Genomic DNA, 25,605 nt, shown 5'->3' with positions numbered 1-25,605 from the left:
CCTCCAGAAAGTCTGGCGAAGAAGTAGAAGCAATGAAGTTTGATGGGGTGGTGACTGAGAGTGATGGTGAGTTACACAAACACAGGACTTGGAACCAGGAGACTGGAGTTTGAGCCCTGTGTGCAACTTCAAGCTCCTGTGAGGAGTTTTAACTGGTTGTGAAACATACTTAAATTAATACTGATGTCTTTATATCAGGGGTTCCCAACCCCCGGTCCGGGCTGTGGGTCGTGTAGTACTGGGCCGCGAAACCCAACGGTGTCGGGGACATTCCAAACATACGCTGAGTCAGAACCGTCGGGGCTGTGTGAAGTGTGCAACCGCACAGGGCCTCGCGCCTCTGAAGACACGTCAAAAGTCGCTCAATTCAGCTGGAAAAAGCGCAGAGCTGGCAACCCTGGCTTCGCATCCCATGAAACTTTGATCATAAAGCCTGATGCCGCTCTAAAGCTCTGTGTTTATCAGTAAAATATATAAACTCTACAGCATATGGGCATATGACAGCCTGTTGAGACGACGTTTATACTTTAACTGTGCGCAGAAATACAGAGAGATCGCGACGTCATTGATTCAGGTATGAGCATCAAACACACACAGGTCATCTCTGCTCCTCTCCTAACGTCTGTCTCCTCCCCGCGCGAATGATTACTCTGATAAACTCTACGTGGATCAGCTCCGACTCATCTCAGTCACAGCGTGTGAAGACGTTTTTTATGCTTTGTAAAGAGTTTTCACGGAAATACGGCTATGAAGTCAGGGGCAGCGCCTGAGAACCACACACAGATCGGTGTCATCACCGCGCTGCATGATTATAAACTGCTCGCTGCTGGATCACATTATAAACTCAGATAAACTGATAGGTCAAAAAGGTTGGGAACCCCTGCTCTATATGACCTTAAAAAGCAAAGGACACGGTCAGGAGTAAGACTGATACTTCTGTATAGATATCTTTAATTACTGGAGGCAGAGCCGTGGGGGAGGTATCAGACATACGTAATTGACTGCACGCTGCAGAAAAAGCTCGATGAGTGATTGGTTTGACTGTTAAAAGAAAGCAGGGTGGGATCTTTTGTTAAAACACTTCTTACACATGTTCAGGACAAGATCAGCAAAGAGATAAGAGGAACCACTTTGTCCACAGGGGGCGCCAAAATCAACACAAACCGGATGTTCCTCACAGGAGCTTTAAAAGTTTTAACATCATGTAACAAAGGTGATGTAATGCAACTTTAAGAACTGTGACTGTTTCAGCACATTTATTACGCATTAGAAAGGCTTTCTTCTTCTCCTACATCTAGTTTGCATTAGCATCATAATTATAACACGACTACCCCCACGTAATGAGGTGATAAGGGACTGTATATAGTCGTGTGTAGTCGTGCATTCAGTTTGCACAGCACATGCACACTATGCAGTTTATTTCATGCATAGTGATGCAGGGTGTGTGTCTCTGTAGAATGAGATGAAATACCTCCAGTCAGGGCGATGTCTGTGATTCTAACGTCGTGTTATGTAAGTTTCAGTTCTGTGGACTTTTACTGTTACGAGCAACAAAAGATTATCCTGCTGCAAAGGATCTGGTTGGATATAATATAATCAGTGTCTATGTTCATATATGCTGGTTTAATATATGTACATGTTGTGGGTATTCTGGTGGGATTTAACCTGATCTGCAGCTACCTGAAGCAGGTCAGACACAGGAAGAACTGGTGAAGGCTATCAGATCATGCAAACCAGTGCTGTGTATGAGTTGTTTGAAGAATCAAGATAGAAGTCTAAAAAGGAAATAGGAGAAGAGCAAAGAAGCACAAAAGAAGCAGGGACATGTGAAGACAGCTGATGGGGAGAGTGCTGGAGAGGAAAATAATAAACAGACATTGTGCATCAGTGACCATGAAAACAAAGAAGTTCCTCTGTGGCACATCGTCTCACGAAGAGATGACTAAGTCCGACCGCTTCCTGTTTCAGCTGCCTGGCTGTTTGGACACTTCTGTTAGTAACAGTCTGCAGAGAGGAGCGTTTAACGTCCCGAGACACACATGAAGGTCACAGGACTTTTCCACTGACTGTGAAAATCACCGAGGCAGTCAGAGAAGCCAGAAAGGAGGAAAAACAAATATTGTTCTCTCCTCTGCGTCATTTTTACACGTTTAACTCCAGGCTAGTTTCTGTGAGCTAAAAACAACAGCTAGCTACATTCAGCAGCACTAAACTGAAAGTTAAAGAAACAAGTCTGGTTCATCAGCAGTAAATGAATCAGGTCATGTGCAGACACAATTAACAGAAAACACTTAGATAATACCACACCCTAGAATACTTTGAAAGGACTAAAAGGCTGAAAGAGACCGAAGTCTGACTCCCTCTAACATCTAAAGCTTTTAGTGACAGGCAGCAAGATTTAGAAAAGACTGGATATCTCACAGGGTCACTATTTAAAAGCCTACAAGTGGGAAAAAACAAACAAACAGAAAATACGAATTCACTCCCCTTCATCGTCACTGGTGCAGCAAAATGATTTCTGAAACCACTTAATGGAAGTGGGGAAAAAGTGGAAAATCTTGTGTGTAGTTCAGAAGTGCCAAAAGGCCACATAAAAAAATCTACTTTTATGTAGAACACTTGAAAACTTCCAAAGGGCAGGTGAAGATACAGATCCATTCAAGCATCCAGAATGTTCCTGCTCATATTGTTGTGCAGACTGACACCTGAGCTGTCGAGGTCTTCCTCAAAATGTGAACCACGGGACAACAACATGTCTCACAGATGCTGCATCATCATCAGCTGGCTGATGGGTTCTACATTAAAATTGGAGTGTGGCGCCCTCTGCAGGATTGATGCAGAACCTCAGTGCTGAAAGAAAATAATTCTATCTTAAATAGTAGCAGTAGTAAAAGTAGTTTTAAGTGAGTTAACTAAATGTGTTTGTCTTTGTGAGGGACATTTATTTGTCTCACTTTGATGATATGAGAGAACATTTATGAGATCGAGCAGGAGAGCAAAACACAAGTGATTAGAAAACTGATACTGCAGCGATTGTGCAGATTTTAAGACAGTACGGTGGCCCTGAGAGCTCAACGCACAGCAACTTCAGAATCTTTTTCATTTTACCACACGCACGCAGCATTCAGAAAACGCACAGCAAAAACAAAAACACTGCAAGGGGCCCAGACGACAAGGAAACTGCAGGAACCGATTCTGGGGCTCAATAAAAAGTGAAGAAGCCGAGCAGACACAGCTGGGACATGTTTGTTGTTGCCACGGTTTGTGACTCATTTCAACTTTTCCTCAGTGCTGTTGGAAAATGTGCTAAAATGTAAGTTTATGTTGGTTTATTTTAACATTGTGATTGCATGATTCAGACATTATTACTAGAGATCTGCTGCTAATGTAGCGTTAGCATTTTGCTTATTATTAGCCTGCCAAGTCAAGTAATCTTATGGAGCAACATTAACACTTTTGTATTTGCAGCGCTTTTCTGCTTAAATGCTGCTCATGTTGTCAAATTCACATGCGCAGTGTAAAATAAGATAAAAACTGCTCTTAGAACTACGTCAAAAGGCTACGTGCAACTCTTCAGTTTGCAAAAGAAAATACTAAATCTAAAAACATCAAAATATTGTTTTAAAAAAAGTTAACACACACAATGAGACAAACTACTTTGAAACAGACTCTGAAAATGTCTGAAAATGTAGTTTCTGTGATGCCTGTGTCTGTGTTTCTTCTTAGCTTAGCTTCAAAGCTAGTTGGCAACACGAGGGAAGGTGGAGACTACAAAGCTGAGCTGCTCCCATGAAACACAGAACATCATACTGACTCTATATATCTTACTTGGACAGACGGAGATAAGGTTGAAATCTGAAAAATTCTGTATTTCACTCAGAAAGATGAAGTTAGCCAGCTCGGCTAAAAACCTCGACTCTGAAAGTTAGTTTCGATACACAGACGAAGACGTCAGAACCTCTTTTACATCCAGAGAACATTTTATTAATCGTCTTTTAAAAACAAAAACAAATGTTTTTAAAGCAGTGATGACACATACGTCTTTAAGAGCTCTGCTTCCTGTCCGGGTCTGAGAGCGTCACATGAAGAGAGAGAGAGACAAACAGCTGATCTTACAGAGAAACATTCTCTTACAAAGACAAAGAGATCCATTACCCGCTGAAATCCTGCATTTGCTCGCGAGAAGCATTTTTTCACGTCACCTAACTTCATTATTTAGAGTGAAACTTTATGTAATGTACAGTGAAGGAGAATTAAACCTCTGCAGGAGAAGAGCGTAAACATGGAGGTATACAAAAATCAAACACAGAGTGGCGTTCATGGAAAACAAAGAAAATATAAATACAGTGTTGTTCTCTTCTGGTGTGTGTTTCTCCCTCATAGTTCAACAGTTTGAGGAGGCTCTCAAAACCGACAGGACAATGTTTTAGGATGATGATGATTATGCATGGCATTTCCTGGTTTTTTGGCCGGCTTGTTTTTTCGATGATTGATGGGTATACGAGAAGTGTGTGAAATAGATCCCTGACTGTCTATCTTGACTACGCTGGACCTCCAGAAACAGGCTTCTGGTGGATTGATCATGTGGGAAAAGAGGCGGGAAAGAAGGAGAGGAAGAAACTGTGTTTAAGGTATACAAGAGGAAAAAAAACAAACAAAAAGAAGGAGTGGAGAAAAAAGTTACAGCAACAGACTTTATGTCAAATTTAAAATCCCTCCTTATATAATAGAGAAGAGCACAGAGACGTTGCATGATTATAGGAAGGAGAAAGGAAAGAGACACACGTCGGGTAAAGGAAAGGAGCAGCGGGGAGGGAAGAGGTCAGAAGGAGAGGACTTTGGATGAGAGGAAACAGGCGCCTGTCTCTTCGTCTCACAGTCCGGTGTCATTATACGTGGGCGAGGCCACCTTCAGGATGCTCTGTGCGTTCTCCTCCACCAGAGGGCGCCACTTCACCTCTCCTGTCAGCAGCAGGTCCTCCCCGTCCAGAGCGTCGATGTACTGCATCTACACAGAGCAGAAGGAGCATGTTTACAGTAAATGCTTCAGCTGGGGCGCACAGAGCAGCAGCAGAGTGGAACTGCGGGCCCATCAATGTCACAAGCATGTAATAAAGAGGTCAAAGGTCAGCGACTGTTCTGGTGTTTACTGCAGAGGACCAAAAACTTGATTCTGACTGAAATATGTTGCTAGCATTAAATACTTACAGCATCTCCTCACTCTTTTTTATTGTTTATTTGATCAGTTTAATTTAATCACAATTTTGTCACTTTTAGACTTACCGTTAAATTTTGGGTTTAAGACGCATTTTTTGATACATTGTTTTCCATCTAAAAAGTGGGCTGCGTCCTGAAAAACGGGTGCGAACAATATACCAGTGTGTTACGGTATTTTACCCAGACGATGGCGCTGTCCGGTTAAGTGGTGACTCCACGTCACCGCATTAAACTGTTACCGGGTCTGAGCTGCTACAACGTCCCCTATTTCCTAATATGCTGCAGTGCTGTGCAAACTTGATTGTAGCTAACGCTTCATCACGGACATGCACCGGCATGATCGCCATTGCAGTCGCCATCCTCACAACAATCAACGTTACTGTGGGCTGCAAGCTACCGCTAGCTACAGCACTGGGAGCTAGCAGGACTGCAGCCTCGACATGGTGAAAACAGATGGTAGGCTGAAATTTGTGTTTTAAATCAAGTGAAATTTCAGTAGTGTTGAAATAACTTGTAAACACGTTTTTAATAATAATTGGATCAACAGATAAACTCTGTTAAATCTAGTTTTTATCATTTGACGCTTTTATTGAAGATTAAGTGTTTTGATGTTTGAATGATTTTGAGCGAATGACTCATGCTTCCATCTGTGCTCGTTTGGACCGCTGTAATGCTCTTCATGTTGGCGTTAACCAGGCCTCTCACGCACGCTTACAGTGAGTCCAAAGTGCTGCTGCTCGGCTTTTTACGGGCAGCCGTAAGCGAGAACACATGACCTCAATCCGGGCCTCCCTCCACCGGCTCCCTGTTCGTTTCAGGATTCATTTTAAGATTTTGTTGTTTGTTTTTAAATCTTTAAATGGGTCAGCACCTCAGTACATCTCTGACCTCCTGCATGTTTATAACATAAATCATAAAGGTCTCTGAGGTCCGCTGATCAGCTGCTTCTTGTTGTTCCTAAGACAAGGCTGAAAACTAGAGGTGACCGAGCATTTAAGTGACTTTTATTCTTTGGCTTTTAACCCAACATGAGAGTTTTTGTGCTCTTTGTCTTTCTGCCTCATTTCTGTCGTCTTATTACTGTATTTTTATGTTTATGTTTTTTACAGTTTCTTCCTGCGTGCTGTTAATGTTTCTATGCATTTTACTGTTATTCATTTTTAATTTCATTGTGCAGCACTTTGGTAAACTTTGATGATTTATAAAATGTGCTATGTAAATAAAGTGGATTGGATTGGATAAATAGCAGCTATAGGAAACCTTTTACCTCCTGGGATACCTCCCAAAACAGCCGGATTTTAGGTAACTATAAATGAAAGAAAAAACTTAATCTGTAACCATCCCTAACACTTCTGTGAGCCCAAACAACCATGTTAGATTGTAAACGGTAAGACAGGACCATAAAGAACGGCAGAACAGAGAGCGGTTCGGCAGGAAGGCAGGTGAGCAGAAAAGGGATTCAACTTGGGAAGGGTCAGTTGAATGACCTCTCTCTAGAGGCTGTCAAAGGGCATTCTGGGAAATATAGGATTTTAAGTAAAGGAGGAAGGTTGAGGTTTACTTGGTAAAAACACTTCCAAAGCCAACCTGATGGTACGATTAAAGAAATGAAGAATCGATTCTTTTTTAAACAAACATCAAAAACAAAATGTTGGAGTCTGCATTCATACAAAGATCGTTAGAGTGAAAAGATGCATCGCTCTGCAAATGGGGGGGAAAACATGTGCACATATCAGTGTGTGTGTGAGTTGAAAAAACATTCCAATACTGTGTGTGTGTGTATGTGTGTGTGTGTGTGTGTGTGTGTCTTTCATGTTGTCAGTAACAGCAGGTTTATGTGTTACACTTATGATGGCGTAATAACAATTAACCTGACAAACGTGTTTTCTTGATGTGAATGTGTGTGCCTGCATTGGTTGGTGTGTGTGTGTGTGTGTGTGTGTGTGTGTGTGTGTTGGTGTTTTACATTAAAGGGTGTCAGGAGAGACACACACACACACACACAGATCCCATGAAGTGTGTCATTTGTTTTTCTTTCTGACGTTAGACGCATGCAAACACACACATACACGCAAACAGGCAGCAGGGGACACTTTATTGGCTGATTGAGTTAGACACCGCTTCCATGACCTTTGACACACCTGAGTCTGTGTGTGTTTTTGCTGCGTCTTGGCTCGTGAGAGTACGAATGCATTAAAGCGGGGACTCAGCAGACGGTCGATGTGTTGAGACGACATGAATATTAAAAGTTCAGGCAGCAGCTTGTTGTAAACAGAATCGCTAACAGAGAGGCCGTAGAGAGCGGATGAAAGGAAGTGGAGTTAAAAGGAGAGGGGAGGTCCGGGACTACATGGCCCCGGCAGCAGATGGAGGCCTGCAGGTGTTTCTGAAAGCAGGAGAGTGTTTTCACTCTCACAGAGGCAAAGAAAATATACAGAGCGGAGAGAGAGGAGGAGGTGAGGAGGTTAGCAAAGAGGGAAGGTGCTCAGTGGGGGAGGGGGTCGCAGGAATGGGTAGAACAGGGAGTGTTGGGTTGTAGCGTGGGGCGCGCTCTCTGAATACCAACAGCTAACATTCATTCTAATATCATAACTACGATGCATCAATGTTAGAGCATCATTTCACTGGAGCTAGTTACAGGTCATTTATATACGGCTGTAAGGATGCTACATATGAACCGTGCGTCTCTGACTTGTTAGAGTTTAAATTGGCAGCATTGTTTGTTACACGCTGCCCAGATTACATATATCTGTATACACGGTTGGAGGACTTCACACACTGGAGCAAGTATATACAGTATAAGCTGAAGGTGTACACAAACCTACCTGTTTGCGTACGTACTCCACCACGAGCTCCAGCTGTTTGGGGTCTTCACACTCACGGTTGAACAGGTTCCTCCACAGAGCTGCAGCCAGCACACAGTCATCAGACAGGATTCCCTGCAACACAAATATTCATCCTGTCTTATTAGAGCACACAGCTTCTGTTATTGTCATGATGCAATCAGATCAGAGAGCTCAACGTGGCTCAAGTTAAAAATGAATCTGTCTGTGATGTTTTGACAGTGTATAAACAGAAGGGGAGATTTGTCTTTTCACGTCTACTGGAAACATTTCAGAAGTCTTTTATTCAGGAGCCACATCTGTAATATAGTGAGAGTTGTTTAGTCAGGATTAGGTTGTATGCCTCCACTATCATCCATCAGTGTTTTAATGTAAGAACGATATCTAAAGTACAGTTTAAAGACGTTCTGGAGCAATTTTTTTTCTTTATTTTACACAGTCTCAAAGCAACATTCAAGGATGTGAGTAACCCTCTCTGATGCCCCTCAGCGCGTGTGTATTTCTCACCTCATCATATCCAAATATTGCAGCGTAGAACGTCTCTGTCATCACTTTAGTTGCTTCCTTTCTATGGATGGCATCGATCTAGAAACAAAAGAGAGAGACAGAAAAAAAACACACATGAAATACCGTTACAAGATATCCATCTCTAACTAACACCATTTTCTTATTAATAAGCTATCATTCAAATGCTTTCCTTTCTTTTTTAAAGATTCTTTGCCTTTATTTGATAGGATAGATGTTTCACCAGCTGAGCTAAACCAGCGCCCCCAACATTCAAATTTTGATTATATGAGTGCAACATATGAACAACTCTGTGAGGCTGAACTAAGACACAGCAGTGCTTTGGACTTCATGCTAACATCAGCATACACAGCAGAGTTATACACAGAAATGAGCCCTTAAACTTGGAAGCATTTTGCTCAGGAGATTATCATGATTTGTTGTACGACATCCAAATACAATGTTAAGTACTAGACTATGAAAATACAGATACTAGACGAAGGCATTTTAAAGCACTGCTTTAAAAAAGAGCGGCTGCGTGGGAACACAGAGGTTGTCTGGGGCATTAAACAACATCAGGCTGAACACTGACAAGTTAGAGGCTCAGGGGTGGTGATGTTCAAGTCATGCCACGTTGGCGAAGTTCAATTATAGCCTAATGCTTTATACCAATGGTTAGTGCATTTGTTCGGTCTTACTGTACTAAAGATATTATAATCACGACACGGCTAAATTCCCAAGGCCAATGGAAAATGCCATTTGCTTTTTGGAGCGAAGGTAACTTCAGAGGTTTGCCTACAAAGATACGTCCTCCTTGATGCTGATGTTTAGCATTAGCATGAGGTTTAGCAGGTTTAATGTTGAAAATGTTCACCATCTTGGTTTAGCATATAGTATGCTATCACCAAAGTTGGAACAATTGATACTGAAAGGACCAGGACCATCCACAGTAGATGACATACTTCACTAATAGCCAGAAATGACAACCTCTTGGTGGCTCTACAGTAAAAAGCTCAGAATTGCCAAAGTTGTCAGGATCCATCTTCCAGAAACCACAAAGGTCTGAATTCAATTTGTGCCTTTACATCTAGTCGTGGTCAGCAGCTGTGGCTGAAGAGGTAGAGTGGGCCGTCCACTAACCGCAGGGTTGGTACGCATGCCAAAAAGTGCTTTGGCAAGACACTGAAACCCAAATTGCTCTAAATGGTCAGGCTGACTAGTGTGGCAGCCTTCTGCCGTCATTGTATGAGTGGGTGAGTGAGAGGACAAATGTCAATCTGAAGTACAAGATGAGATATTTTACTGGATAATTAAACACTTTGGGCATCACCAAAGTCAGAAGGACTCATCCTGAGGGGAAAGAAATGTCTGTACCAAATTTGACAGCAATGATTGTGAGATATTGTAAAATATTTCAGCTGATGAGGCTCTGCCATCGATAGAGCCATGCAGCTACCATCTGTTAAAAAACCTGCGTCCCCGCCTTAGTCTACAGAACCCTCTCAATAAACAAAGCTGGGCTGGGAAGTTAATGTCAAAGTCATGCTTTGGAAGTTTATACCCAGAATAATTCTGCAAATAACGTCAGTAGAATCCAGCGAGTCTCCTGTGAGCTGCAGCAGCAGTTTACGTGTGAAAGAGGGACAGAACAGTCGGTTGGTTGGTTTCGGCTGGTTGCAGCAGTAATTATGAACATGGAGAAAATGACCAATGTTTTTACTGCTTCTTACCACAATTAGCATGAAACCCAAGAGCAACTCCAATCAATGGTGCCGGTTGTGTGTGTTGTAAAAATACATGTGCTGCTGATGTAGAGCTCGGTTCGGAACATTGTGTGTGTGTAGGTTTCTTTGGTTCGAGACACACAGAGAAAGACGGTGGCTTTTATTTCAGCTTTAGAACCATCGCAGAAATAAGTGACATGATCTTTATGTTTCATCCTTCCAGAGCTAAAAACACCAATATGAGAGTATAGAGCTCTCAACATACATCCACTCTAAGGCAGAGACCATCCAACCCCCACTGTGTTTACAAGGAAGGTCAGTGTTCATCCATTCGCTGAGTCACTTGTCCTTTAAGAAAGGTCAGAACTGAGGCTCTTTTTCTGCTATAATTACTTCCTTTTTCCCTTTTTACTTTCTCCTCTCGAACATTTTCCCCTTTCTTTTTCTTTGTCCTTTTTTCAAGCAACACTTTTCTACCGTTAGTATTCTCTTTGAGTGTCTTTGTTATATTCCTGATGTTCAATGATGCCAATGATATTGTTTTCTGCAGACGCACATGTTATTACTACGAGCTATGGTCTGGTGTTTTGGTTTAAATTTCAGACAGTGTTGTGCGTTGGAGTTAAGGTTTGTGTCAGGGTCAAATTGATGTAGTGTTTTTAATTCGCTGTCACGTGTGTTGGCTTGTGCCAGCACATAGGGACATGTACACGCACTGACAAAAGTTCACATGTGCAGCTGTGAAAACACCTACCACACACACACACCCCCCCAAACATGTACCCCCCTGTGCTCCGCCCAATGCATGCGAGCACACACACCGAGAGTGACCTCACAAACCACTCTGTAATTTCTCATCTCTGACCTCTTTCTGTCACACAAAACAAAGTGAGCTAAACTAAAGACCTCATATGTGAAGCCTCCTGAACCTTGGCTGCAGTTCAAACATCCTACTTGATTAACATCATGAATACCTCAGAGTTGATTGTTCTAGTGTTAAGCTGCCACCAAGCTTATTTTATAAGTACATATTAAGTGACTTGGATTATGTGTGTTTTCTCTAAACAGGCAGAGTGGAGACCTGACCTTTAGGCCCCAAACCAGAGTGACTGACTCGCCTCAGCTACATGTTAAAATGTTGTGCCTGTGGATACCTGCTGAAAATGTCAGGCATTTGTTGGTGTCTAATGCTTGACAAAACTTGATTGGCAAGTTTGACCAATCAAATTCAGTTGGTCTGAATGAAATGATCTGGCAACCTGAGATGACTCATATTAGTGCAGAGGAGGGAGTGCAAATTCAGGAAATGCTGGCTTATCTGAAGTCACCGATCCTGGCTGTAGTGTTTAAAGTCAGCTTCATCATTATGAATCATGGACCTCCAATATTTTGAGAAGAAATATATTTATTTTGTCAAAGAAAGTGGTCCTCTTAAAAATGCAGTACCACTGCCTTCTCAACAGTGTTAATTTCGTAACTGAAAATTATGCCGATAAATGTTTGTCAACGATCTTTTATCTATGATGTAGACGAGGCGTTGACGAGCTAATAGTAAATCTTTGATAAACATCCAGTCTACACTCCGTCCCGCCCACTACGCTCTGCCAATGAAAGGCGCCTGGTTCTCCCATCACAACAGGGCCCTGAGTCTCTAACTGGACTCTTCTCCTCAGTCGTCCTCTGGTGTTGGAACGAGCTACCAAACTCCATTCAGTCCGCAGAGTCCCTTTGACCTTTAAGAAGAAGCTAAAGACCCAGCTCTTTATGAACACCTCTGACCTTAATGATATTGATGCTATTGATGATGATGACATCGAGGATGTAGTTTATGCTGACTAGGATTTTCATGATGATGATGATGATGACTATACTGATCTATTTGATGTTGCTGATGATGATTATTATTATTATTAAAAAAATAATAAAAAACGCCCTATACACTGCCTGTTGGCACCAGCCACCAACCCTCCTGTCTCGATCGTTGCTTGTGTTGTATTAACTAGAAGACTTTTCATTTAAAGACTAAGATCAAATCTAAAATAGCTGTCAAAATAAACACTGCTTCTCAAGCAACCAAAATTAAATACACTCTTTTGGCATTTTTAATGTTCATTAAAAGATTCAAGATTCAGATTTGAACCCCTGACCTTTGACCCAAAACACACTTGATCTTTTTGTTTATGCAAAACTCTTGAAAAGGACAGACTACATCTGTAAAGGTTCTATACTTGTTAGTCTGTTTTATTATTTCAAAAAGGCATTAAACATGGTGGGAGACCCGTGATACATTGTTTAGGACTTTAAAAACAAACACTTGCCTCTCTTGGCACAACTTTGGAAATCTACATGAACAGCGCACCGGCCTGAACAAGGATGTGACTTTCAGTGGGTCAGGTCAAAAGTATTTCTGTATCAGCACGTGTTGCAGATGGATTAAAATGTCTTTGCCCTTTTATGTATTTGACTCCCGTTTTCTAACAAAACGTTTACACTTACTGTCATATTCAAAAAGGCAACAGTGCAATGCATGCACTTTTTAGCAACAGTCAAATATCACAAATACACAAGCCACTGCGGCATGTTTTCCCCTGTGAACTCTGAGTTAATTCCAGTATAATTTGCGTATGAGAAAGTCTTTCTGAAAACCACTCGTGAGCAAAGCCAAGATTTAAGTCTGTGATGTCAATGAGCGACACTTCCTGGAGCTGCTCTGCTGAGAAAGAATAGAGGAGCAGCTTTGTGGACACGGCCACCGCAGCCAGGCCTCGCTCTCCAGGGATTTGGCTAAACTCTCGGGTTGAGAACTTCTGGCACAATTATGCTGATGTCAAACTTTAAATAAACAAAACCCGCATCATGTGTAGCATGCAATGTCACGAATAAAACTTAATGCACTGTTGCATCAGTCCAAAGCGGAAATCATTCTGAAATAATGAATATTTATTTAACAGAATGACATTTAGTTATTGTCAGAAAGACCAACTATTCAGAGACACAGTACAACCCAACAGTCAGACTGTGCTGCTGTGGCTGTGCACAATCACATGAACGGCTCGAACTACACTGCTGCAGTCGTATCTCTACATCAGAAACACGTAAACACGTTTCTTATTCAGACAGGATTCATCTGAAACTTTGTTCATCACTTCATTTTTAAATATCAAATACCAAAAATTCTCTGGTGTATTTTCTGTTCTGTTTCATGACAAATTGAATCTCTTTTGGATTGTTGATTGGTCAAACACAAGATATCTGAACACCTTTACCATCATTATCCCGTTTTTCATTGTTTTCTGATGTTCGACAGACAATCAATCAATCCAATTATTGAAAAAAATAATCAGATTTATCAAAACAGAGAATAAAAAATTGTTGTGGCTTAACTGTGTTTGGCAAAAACAAAACTGGAATAAAAGCTTTTGTTAAAGGATGCTTAAAAGGGAATTATTGTTTTTTATGGCTTTTTATGCCTTTTATTTTAGAGAGAGGACAGTGGATAGTGGCAGTGACACGCGGCAAAGGGCTGAGGGTGGGAGTTGAACCCGGGGTCGCCGCATTGAGGATTGTAGCCACCGATTTTAAGCGCTGAGCTAGTTCTGCCTGGGGGTCCAGAAAATAATTTTAATACATTTATACTAAATTATAAAATTGTGCTGTATCAAACATTGCACCAATGAAACAGGCATATTGTGTCCAGATCCCACCCACGTTAGCTTTGGACCAATAGAAGCTGACATGATTGTGACACATCACGTCAATCTGTCAGGAATCACTCGACTCACTCAGGTCGCAGCGAGCCGCTCCTGCAGGTGTCTTACTGCTGTTAATTTTCTGAAACCTTTTAAGATCAATCACTTGAAAAGTATAAATGCTGTCAAGTTGATTCCACAAGCAGTTTGAATACAATGAGCCTCTGATTTAAAGCATGTGGTATCAAGATGATTCAAATTAAATGTTTTCCCGTTTATCACTATGAAACAGCTCTGAAGTATTTAGGTTGATTAGTTTTATAATACAAATAGTTCCAATGGCATCTAATAGTGCAAATGGAAGTAGCCTAAGCATGTGCTTAATCGGTGTTACGATTATGGGGGGGTCCTTGGAAAATGTTCTCCCTTGTAAAGGGTCCCTGAGAACCCCTGGAATAGATTTCTCTATATACAGATATCTGCCTATGAATGCAGAATCTGCATGAGCGGGCTTTGGCTATATGCAGGAAAACAGTATGGAGAGCAAAAGAGAGAGGAGAGGCAGAACACAAGTTAGCCTTTAAATAATCTCTAAGAAAGACATCTGTATACGAGTGCAACAACAATGCAGTCATAGCTGCCGTCCCTCATCACAAACTCCACTCTCACGCCTCAAGCTGCAGACAGACTGTAAACAACGAGCAGCTGACAGAAGAGAAAGTCTTCGCCAGCATATGTGATACCGGTTGTTGGAAATCTGCTGACTAACATGGCATACTGTTGTCCTTGTTGTCGGCTTCCTGATGTATAGCCTGAGACATAATCAAACACAAACTGCTTGACCCTTCTGAACACAACTGAAGCAACCATCAAAGTGACCAATCAACATCAACAACGGGGACGGGACTTGGGAGAGGTCACTTGTGTTTCCATAACACTGCATGTATAGACATACAGACATCAGGCCGAGTGTGCTATATTTAGGAAATACTGAGCCTGGCTGTTATCAGAGGCATGCTGTGCATCAGGCGATACATGCAGTGTAATGTGCACATACAGTATGTGTTCATGGTGGAAAAGGTGTCATATGATCTTGTCGGCTTAATTCTGCTGAATGACCTGATGGTAACCATGAAGCTCCGCGGGAACAGGCACATGTAGACACATGTAGACAAACACAAACAGAACTTACCCCCAAGATTTTGCTCCTCTGCTCTACGTCTTCCCACATGGAGTGCACAATGTAACGGCACATGTACTTCCCTGCTCGGCCCTCCTGACGCATCCGCACCAAACACATCCTAACAGAGGAAATGAGAATTAACCAAAGAGGACAAGGACTGAGGAAACAAGGGATCAAGTAAAGGGACCGTAAGGAAGCAATGTGTCGTGTGTAACTCACCATACATGCAGCTGTGCTACCAAGAACCAGGAGTTGAGTGTGTCGGGGAGGGAGCATTCTGAAATAAACACAGCGTTAATTCATGCTGTTTGTCATCTAACAGACAGGTCAAGTATTCATTAGTCATGGGGCAGAAAATCAATCGCAACTATCTGATAATTTATTAATTATTTTAGTATTTTTTAGGGACGTGTGTCAGATGTTCCCAGCGACCACAAAGGTCAGGATGTCAAACTGAAAATATTTAAGTTTTAACTGATGATCAAATAAAAAGTAAACTTTCTCGTGGGAAAGTCATTTTCCTTTTCATCACATCTCTGAACCATCGGGGTTTCAAAAGCAGCATACTAATGAAGCTGGCTCAAAGTGTGTGTGTGTGTGTGTGTGTGTGTGTGAGTAATATTAGTGAGCAACTGTGTTTGTCTCTCTGTGCCAGGCAATAAAGTGTCAAATAAATGCGTCATGCAGGTGGTGACAGTGTCCCTGAACGCCAATCAACTCCAGTTCAACTGGAACAAACGCCAACTCCAGTGTTGTCCAGTGTTTGGATCACGACTAGTACTTAAGTCTGTGTGTGTGTGTGTGTGTGTGTGTGTGTGTGTGTGTGTGTGTGTGTGTGTGTGTGTGTGTGTGTGTGCTAACAGCAGTCATCATATTTTCAAAGGCGTTTTCATACAGTGGATGTACATTGGTATATAACATGAAAACTTTAAGTGCTTCATAAGGCTCCAAACCTTAAAATAGAAGAAGAACCTTTTTGTCAGATTCAGACCTTTGTCTCTGTTTTATGATTTGTTATTATCGTGTAGTGTATTTATTTTTGCAGCACTGGAGCTGCTCTGCACTTACTTTCAAAGAAGTCGTCATAATTGATTCTCTCTACACAGCATGTGTACATCCGCAAGGCAGCAATCTTGATTTTCTGCAAAGACAAGACACAAGGGGACAAAAATCTTTAACATTGTTTGTTAGAAAGCCCACAATGTTGCTGTGCACTGTGCTGTTTGAGCCTGCCTGTTTATTGCATTATTTCCATGGCAACTCGTTTGTCGTGCATGGGTGACGCCATCGGAGCTGCCGCTTAACGAGCTGCACGGAGGTTTACTTTCAGTTTCGTTTTTTGTTTTGAGTACGAGGGTTTTTTTTTCCCCTCTCGGTTTGTTTGCCATTTCACCTGTATCACAATTAGTCTTTGCTGCATGTAAATGCATGTAAGGCGAGTGTAATGTTGTTTGTAAAATGTGCGTCATTGTACATGCGGTAACTTCTCTGCTAACTGTAGCTAATAGCCTCGTGTGGCAGCATGCTAGCTGTGCACTAATAGTTAATGTTGAGTTACTGTTGAGTAAGGAATTACTTTCCTTATCTGCATACTGTATGTTTGATTACATATGTTTAATTACTTAACTTAGCATTGTAGTATTGTGCTCATCATTATGCTGATATACCTTACCTTGTTTGTATTATTGTTACCGACCACAGACAGAATAAATCACTCAAACTGGGAAAGTCTGTTCCGTGTTCTTTAATCAGGACACATATCCACACCTTAACCTAACCACCTGATTCCCTGGAGACTCCAGTCTCCGTTATATCATTCAATATAAATACAGGGGCTATTAAGCCATGTAAATTTTTTATAATTTCATTTTTAAGCGTCAAAAAGTAATGAATTTATACGAGCATGTCTTTGGACTGTGGGAGGAAGCTGGAGTACCCGGAGGGAACCCACGCATGCATGAAGAGAACATGCAAACTCCACACAGAATGGCCCACTACGCCCAAACCGGGATTTGAACCAGTAACCTTCTAGCTGTGAGGCCCCAGTGCTAAACACTGCACCACCGTGCAGACCAGTAGGTGGACCTTCAGTATTAAAAGAGCTGTAGTTGTAAGGTTATAATCAATACTACTCCAGCACTGTCTTGCTACTGTCCATGCCAAAGGAAACTAATGAGCAACAGTCATTAAATGTAACAGAATTCTGTCCTCATAGAAAGACGGCTCGGTTCCTGTTTATTTACATGGCAGATTTTAAATACATAAAAAGTAACACATTTACACATTCAGCCACTTTGACTGATGTTTTTTTCCCAGGATTTGAGGATATTTTGTGCACCTTTGATTACATCCATAATGCTAATAGCTGTGGTGTTGGCAGGCTGACACAAACAACATACCCCAATTTAACTGCAACAACTCCATGACAAAATCAAAACTACAGACGTCAACACAAACCGCTGAGAAAACAGGACATGAGGTCAGAGACGTGTGACGGCTCCTGCCAAACATTTCCAGACCGACGTGTCGCCCAACACTACATGACACAACGACACACATTCCTCTGCACACACGCCACCTCGTTGAAAACCATCAACATAACCAAAACTTGCTGCGGCTGTAAATGTTTATGCTTCAGTGATGTGTGAATTCTTGGAAAACATATTCACTACAAGGGCGTGATGCAAGTAACAGTCACAACCCAGAACCAAATTAACGGCCTTTTTATGACTTGATTTAACGTTTGGCTTTCTGCATATTAAACATGCAGCCAACTAATAGGCATGCAGGGTTCAATTTCTGTTTTGATTTATGGACGTGTTAACAATCAACAGATGGTTCAATGTTAATAAATGATGCAACACAAACTGCATGGTTTTCCATACCAACAGAGTTCTTTCATGTAGAATGAGAAAGATAATATAATAAACAATGTATAAACTGAACCAAAAGTATCCCCCTCAGTCATCACTTAAGACTATTTTATTATTTTTTGTTTCAGGATGTTTTCGGGCAGAACATTTGTGCAGCTGTGTGAAGCCACTGGTCACTAATAGCGTGTCAGTCAGGACTTAAACGTAAAATAAACGTAGTGACAAGTAGGCATGGGGACGAATACTTGAGTACTTGTTGTTGATGTCATTATTTGAGGAATGTTACACTACTCGTGCACGCGTCATTTTCGGCTAAAGTAGTTTAACTCCGTTACATGCACCATGTTAGCCGTGAGCAGGAAAAGCTTATGGAGAAGCCAGTCTTTACTAGCGATGGGTTCTGGGATTACATTACAGCTGATGCATTGTGCCTGTTTTCCTCTACACACAGACTGTTTCTCTGCATACAATCAAAGCCCTTTGAAATACATTCGGTTAATAGCACTCAGACACTTCCAACATTTAAAAAACCTTTCGACTCATTTACAGATTCCGCGTTTGTGTTTACAAATCACAAGCAACTCCCTGCCATGGTACAAAGGTCCTATCAAATCTTATGTATTTATACGTACGATACGTCGCGTACGATAAAGATAATATCACGATACTGTGATTCTGCAGTAATTGATATAGTGCAAGACACATAATGATACATCACCACATCTGATTAACTGAAGACTCCACTATTTTATCAATGGCTGACAATTGCAAAATATCAAATATAGCAAACAGGGATTCGACTTTAACCAGTTAACTGACCGTTAAGAATGTGAACAATTCAATCAGTTAAACGGTTAAATAAAATGTTGTCTTTTATATATTTGGGAAACACACTTTTTGTTGTCGTTAGCTGAGCGGAGCCTGATAGGAGAGCAAAATGAAACGAGCAGCTAAACAGTGAAAAACCTGAAAAAACAAAGCTTTGTTGCACATCTCGGACATCACGGTCCGTCTGAGCGGGTATTCTCCGCAGCGGGTCTCACAGTCAACAGACTGCGCGACAGACTAACCCCATAGCATGTCCACATGTTGCTATTTCCTAACCAAAACCAGCAGACAAACTGTCTCCTGCATAATAAGGACTGGTGTAGGCCTGTTGTTAACATAGGGACTGTTTTTGAGTGAAACAAAAGTTTACGCACGAGGCACAGCAGCCTAACTCGTCGTCAGGTCCAGACAGGATCTTATGTTTAGTAAAGTTCTGTGAGCTGACCACCAAAGAAAGGTCGGCTGTAAATGTTTATTTACTTATTGTTGCTGCTGGATCACACGGCGGTATTCATAATTGACACCGGACAGTGTATTAATATCTGTTGGCAGGATTGTCCGTGCCACAGGTAGTTATGTCTGGGGACAATAATACATTTACCTCTGAGTTGTGTGTGTGTGTGTGTGTGTGTGTGTGCGTGTGTGTGTGTGTGTGTGTGAGAGAGAGAATGTGTTTCTGTGAGTATTAGAGAGAGCGTGCATCAGAATGAGTGCGTATGATGGAGAGCTTGTTGGTCTCTGGCTGGTCGTTCTAAAAATGATTTTTAATTCTTATCGTTGATCATTAATGACCGTTAACGGGGTCGATTATCAGTCAGAAAAAACTTCTAAAATAGCAATAGTCTCAGACTTTTATCCAATGCAAAAAGTACATTTTAATCTTGTCGGTTAGGCGAAAAAAAAAAAAGTCCAAATGCACATCTCCAATAGAGTTTGAGGTTATTGCAACATAAGAAGGCCCTTCATCCTCATTTACCTTCACTTATGTGCCACATATGACCTCAACCTTTTAATTATGACGCCACTTGACTTATGGAAGAAAAAAATCTCAAAAAGCGGTGTAAGACTTGTTGGAGTGTGTCTCTGTGTGAAGAATATTCCTGGCTGAAAGCCCAAAGGTCAAGCTCCCTGCTGGGTGATCAGAGCTTTTCTTTTCACCTGTGACCAGCACACACACCCTGGAGTCATATAACTGTCCTCTAAATGTGAGTGACAGCAGCGCTCTGCTCACTTACGAACACTGAATTATCTTCCTATCTGCAGGCGGTAAACTGACAGCAGTCTTTTCCTTTTTGTTCTGTCCATAAATAATAACCCAATACATCCCTTATATCTTTCTGACCTTTATCCCTGTTCCTCTCTCTCTCTCTCGTCTCCTTCTATCTTTGCCTTGCTCCCTCCAGTGTTTCCCTCTAGGTGTTGACATGGTGTTATTGAACTAACAGGTTATATAAGAGGTAAAGGTGCAACTGTTATTGTGTTTAAACACATTATTTTCACATTGCACTAAGAGCAGTTTTCTGATGGTGGTGTTAGTTTTATCATAACCTATAAAACTCTGAAGCAAAGTTAAATCCATTCTTATAATTTCAACCGTACATATTGTTGTTGCTTTGCCATCATGATCAGCGCTAGCTATTACCATGTGATGCTGGTGTATATGTGCTCTCAGCTAATCCCTTCATTAAAATAAAATCTTGCGCTACTCTTGACTGCTCAAAAGTGAACGTCCACAGGTGTTTGTTAGAAATATTTGTGAGTGTTGTGTGTTTAAGTTATACTTCTACAGCCTGGGGGTATTACACAAGTGCCTGCTGGAGAAGCAGCATCCTGCTTAGCAAACGTTAAAACAGTATAAAGAAAATATAGTGGAGTGTAGTAGTGGTGGGTTGAGAGAGGGAAATTTGATTCTTCTTCCAACAGTCACAATGTCTGTTAAACTCATACTGAAAAAAAGATCTTTTCAAGCTCAGGACCAAGAAAGGTCAAAGTCCCTGTTTTTTTTAATTACATAAAGAAGTTTTCAATGAAAACCTGAGCCTTTGTTTTTGAGACTGTCATTGGTACACCAGAGCTGTTACTGTTAATTGTTTGTTTCTCCTCCCAATACATTTTAGAATACATTTAAAACTAGTCTTTATTAGATTTTCTCTGCAAATACCAACAACACAAAAACAAGATAAGATCAGTTTTCCTAGGTGCACGACAGGTGAGTAAAAAACCTAAACTACCTGCAAAACTGTCTCTGATATCAATATCAGAATGCACCTCATCCGACACAGCTATGAAAACAAAGCAAAGACATCCATTTTAAAGCTTCAGCACAGATGGAGCAGGGACGTCCACTCTCTACTCCACTGATTCCTCGGCTCCTGCTGTTTTTGTGTTTCTGGATTTCAGCCTGGTATCACCAGTTAGCATTAGCTACCTAGCAGGTAGAGCTAGACTGAGCAATGTAGAATCGGTATACTGGTCAGTCAACTCTCTTAACCAGAGATGAGACCTCCCATAACAGAAAGAAGGAGCTCAGATGAGAGTGTAGGCTCCTTTTTCAGTCTATCTCAGAAACAACACTGTTAAATTCAGTATTAGATAGCAAGAGCAGCTATTTACCTTGATGCACGACAGTCCCTCAAACTGCACCGGGCGTGCATATAGCTTCACTATTCATATCGCAACCCACTTTGCTTTGAGACTTCATCAACGACCTATCCAACCCTTGCTTTTATCTATTCATTCATCCCTACCATGTAAAACCCTGCAACATGTTCACTTCTTGTCCTTTTCTTGTCTGCCTTGTTGCTTTTATCCAACAATCACCTCTTCCAAATTTACCTTTGTGTCTCGACTACCTTCAAACCGTTGCTCTTCTTCTTAGCTTTAACTCCCCACTTTCCACCATCACTCACCCATTTGTTGTATTTGAGAGGTCCAGTGAAGCCCATGGCCTCAATGAGCTTCGTGAAGGCCCCGACTTCTTCCTCTGTGTGCTGGGGCGTCTCCTTCACGCTGTAGAGCTGATGGGCGAGAAGTAAAAAAACATAACAGTGAGGGGATGTTAAGAAGAACTGAGTCTGAGGGGTTAACAAGAGAAAATAAATGTCAGAGGTAAAGACAGAAAGACGAGGGGAACAGGGGGTGAGATAAAAGGTGCTCTGGGGGGGAGGGTGAGAGAAAAGAGTGAAGATGAGGGGGAGTGAAAACAGTCTTGACAGATGTGACACTACCTAAGAAGAAACTTCATCTTGAACAGGCTCAATGTTGCCTGTATTTAGTCTGTATAACCCTCATTAAATCAACAGCACACACAGTTTCAGTATGACAACACACACCTGGGGAGAGTGGCCTTTACTGGCCGAGTGCAGCTGTTGAGTAAATTAATATAGTGACCTACTCTAAGCTGCATGTTGTCTTCATGCTTTGACAGTTTTATTACTGCCACCATGACCCCAGTTACCCTTCATTAGTGCTCGCAGAAGTTTGGCATTAAAATGACTTCAATAACTTTTTCTAGCTGAATTGTTTCCAATATATGTTTTATATACTGATTATGATGCCAACTGCTAAATACAGTGTTATATAAGAGCATATATGGACTGTTTTGCCTTTTTCTGTGCAAGAGCTGCTAAATGTAAACGGTGCAATCAGTAAGTATCAGGGCAGAAACACTTAATGTTGTACTTGTAGGTTCTGCTCTCCTGTTTACTGGAACTTGTAATAATCCTTAACAGAATGAGCTTCATGCAAGAGACATTAGCACGCACAGATCGGTTGTAGTAGCACGCAGACTTCAGAGAACTTGAGACATTTCCCAAAAGAGGAAATTCACTCAAGTGCAGTCCTGTCACGCAAGTCTTTAACACATAGTTCTGCAAACAGGGAAAAAAAGGTTCATTTAAGAAACATAACGCTTCTTATCTGAATGAATTTAGAGTTAAGATGTAAAAACTTGAAGTGATATCGAACTCGACAAGAACGATGACTAACTTGATATTCTGTTCACTACATAATCATCAATCTGTGATTTTGATGAGGTGTGACTGCATCCACACCAGAGCAATAAAGGAAATTACACTTATTATACAAACCCCCTTAAAATCATATGTGACATAAATAACTTGATAAAGTTCACATTAGCAGAAGTAAAAGGTGTCAGCCATGCTTTCGTAGTACTCAGTGGCTGCCCGAAGACATCAGTGGATACTCATGCAGAGTTTGGAAAATGTGTTTTACACTTCGACCTCACAGCAGGAGGTCGCAGGGTAAAACCTGAGTGACTAGAGAAACTGTGGTTTTGAAGGCTTCTTCACGTGCGTGTACACAGGTCAAACCATATTTGCATGTATGATGATTGAATGCATAATCAACCTGTTTCTTCAGCCACGGCAGACAGCCTTTCACCTGTTTGTGTTTGTGTGCAGGTCATCTTACCTGTGTGTTCATGTGCAGTGTCCGACATGGTGTTAAACAGGGTGAGGGGACTCTGGCCAGTTGACAAGCTACTAAAGCTCTGGCAAAACAGGCTTCTTGATCTAACACCTGGTTGGATACAGAGATAGAAGGAGAAATAAAGAGAAGGAATAGGTGAGAAAAACGGCACCAAGATAATGAGATATACAGAATGTCTGGTTTAGAACAAAGTTAAAACATTTAAAACTATTTATTTTTAAATATTCCCTGAGCTCACAAAGTTCAGAGGAACCAAATACTTCTCTCAAGGTGCTAGTAGAATGGCAACATGACAGCATGCACTAATAAAATTAAAGTTAAACCAGCTAAATCAGTATATAAAGCAGTTTCAGGCACCAGCAGCTCAAACCATGCTTTGCAGTGTGAAAAGGGGCGTGTACCGTGACGTGTATTTCAATTCCAAGTAAAGAACTGTTAACTGGCTGTTTTCACTATTTCTACTGTGTTTGTTCTATCTATATAGTAAAACTGTCCAAGGATTTTATCACATTGTCATATCCAGAACATTCCATCTTTCACAGCCCTATTTTCAGGGCCCAGTCCGAGTAGATACTATGGTTCTAATGTTATCCTGGTGAAAGTAGCATTATGCCTAATAATATGGTATAATACTAGCATTGTTGGGCATTGGAGGACAGCATAAGAGATGTGTATGTTTCAATGATAACTGCTGGATTGACACAACTAAGTACATTTCCTCAAAAATGTGCAAATTTGTTGATTTATATATATTCTGGTTGAAGAAAAAAAGACAGAATCAAAATATAATAATAATTAGTTGCAGCATTTAGCCTTTTGTTTTTCTCATTTAATCCTTTAGGCTGAAGTCTAACAGAACAGGTATCAAGATTTACCATAAATAATTAAATCAAGCTGCTGCTCAAAACAACATTAGTGTTACAGGAAGTCGTTTTATTATTTTTATAATTATTTTTGATAGTTACTTTTAGTTTGAGCTCATGCTTCCAGGAGTTTTTCAAGGGTTTGAGTAAAACTAGGTCAGTGGACTTTTTGTTTCCATCTGAGGTTAGTGGATGTTTTCAGTGGCTGTTAACGTTGACGTACAGTAAAGTATATTAACGGTTAACCTGTGTGGTCAAGTTCACCTGCACAGACCAGCTGAAAACCCACACAGGTAACTTATTGTTTTTTAAATAAATGCTTGGTGAGTTGGTGGTGTTTGTTTTGATAATATCCTAAACTCACATGAAAACAGCTTTCCATATTTTATGTATTTCTTCATGTTATCATCTCCAGGCTTTGTGTCTTTACCGTTATCTCTTATTACAGTATGTTATACTCTCTGTGGCGTGGAAGTTTACTTAGCTTAAATCCTATTAGCCAGCTAAGCTAACGCTAGCTGTAACGTTATTACCTTTCCGTAGGCGGCTCTGGAAGCTGACACATTAACAAAGTTTCTGACGGCAGACTGCAGCGGCCGCCGATACATGACTCCACAGAATCCTAATTTTACAGCTAGGAAGCGGGCTGCCACTAAATTGCGGCTCCCTATAGTAAATCCTTTAGGTTTGGTAACGCTGGTCCTGTCCCCTCCTCCTCCTCCTCAGCAATGTCAACGGAATCTGTCCGGCGCCGAATCCTGTCCGGTCAGAAAAAAGACTCAGAAAGAAACGTTCCTCCTGTTAATCCTCGGTATTTACCCTTTTTTTTTAATTTTTTTTTTACATTTTGTATTGTCAAAGAAAACGTATCAATGATCTTATAAGTAAGTAAAAGGCCATACTTTTTATTTGACTTGAATGTATGCTTATTTTGGTTTATTGCCATTATTGTTTATTTAACAGTATTGGTTAAATAACCATTTTAATTTTCATAATAACTATAATAATAACTATTTTAATAACATTTCGCTCTCTTGTTTATTTTGCATAGTATTTGCAAACACAAATAGTACATAGTATATACAATTATACATATTCTACTTCTAATATTGCTTTAATTACATACATAGTTCTTGAATGTTGTGTAATAATTCTGTGCAATATTTTCTGCTACACTGTGCAATATTACTGCAATCTAATTTCTGGTTTAATCATGCTACACACCATGTGTGTTTTTATCTTTAAAAATGGCTGTACAATTTTCTGTGCAGAAAAATAACCCATGCATATCTATCGACGAGGGGCAAATGTGTACTTAGCATGAAAAATAGTTTTTACTCATTTTTTTGTAACTGTTTAAATATATGTTTATATTTATTCATCATATGTTTTTATTCTTTTATGCCACCTGTACTTTTTGTCTATTTTTATT

General features: G+C 40.8%; 1 protein-coding gene across 1 annotated transcript; it reads right to left on the bottom strand.

Moving 5' to 3' along the window:
- Window positions 1-3,967: 3,967 nt before the first annotated feature.
- On the bottom strand, window positions 3,968-24,888 carry uqcc1 (ubiquinol-cytochrome c reductase complex assembly factor 1). The gene is made up of 9 exons (XM_069678165.1): window positions 24,707-24,888; window positions 23,293-23,400; window positions 21,771-21,878; window positions 16,229-16,301; window positions 15,380-15,437; window positions 15,170-15,278; window positions 8,568-8,645; window positions 8,043-8,156; window positions 3,968-5,008 (listed from the first exon to the last, which is right to left on the bottom strand). Exons 1-9 carry the CDS (start codon window positions 24,779-24,781, stop codon window positions 4,874-4,876), a joined length of 858 nt encoding a protein of 285 aa, XP_069534266.1. The 5' UTR covers window positions 24,782-24,888; the 3' UTR covers window positions 3,968-4,873.
- Between the last annotated feature and the right edge of the window lie 717 nt (window positions 24,889-25,605).

The sequence above is a fragment of the Semicossyphus pulcher genome, unplaced genomic scaffold (genome assembly GCF_022749685.1).
Source record: "Semicossyphus pulcher isolate SPU_LCO1_2020_fin unplaced genomic scaffold, fSemPul1.0.p SCAF_3, whole genome shotgun sequence".
Lineage (NCBI taxonomy): Eukaryota > Metazoa > Chordata > Actinopteri > Labriformes > Labridae > Semicossyphus > Semicossyphus pulcher.
Note: the sequence above shows the minus strand (reverse complement) of the source record. Positions and strands in the feature narration are given on the sequence as shown.

Excerpts from the sequence above, each read along its gene's own strand:
- uqcc1 (XM_069678165.1), bottom strand. The coding sequence starts at position 24,781 with ATGTATCGGCGGCCGCTGCAGTCTGCCGTCAGAAACTTTGTTAATGTG. Across the intron at positions 16,302-21,770 it reads CTCTCAAATACAACAAATGG|AAAATCAAGATTGCTGCCTT; the intron begins GTGAGTGATGGT and ends TTGTCTTTGCAG. Across the intron at positions 8,646-15,169 it reads AGAGGAGCAAAATCTTGGGG|ATCGATGCCATCCATAGAAA; the intron begins GTAAGTTCTGTT and ends TTTTGTTTCTAG.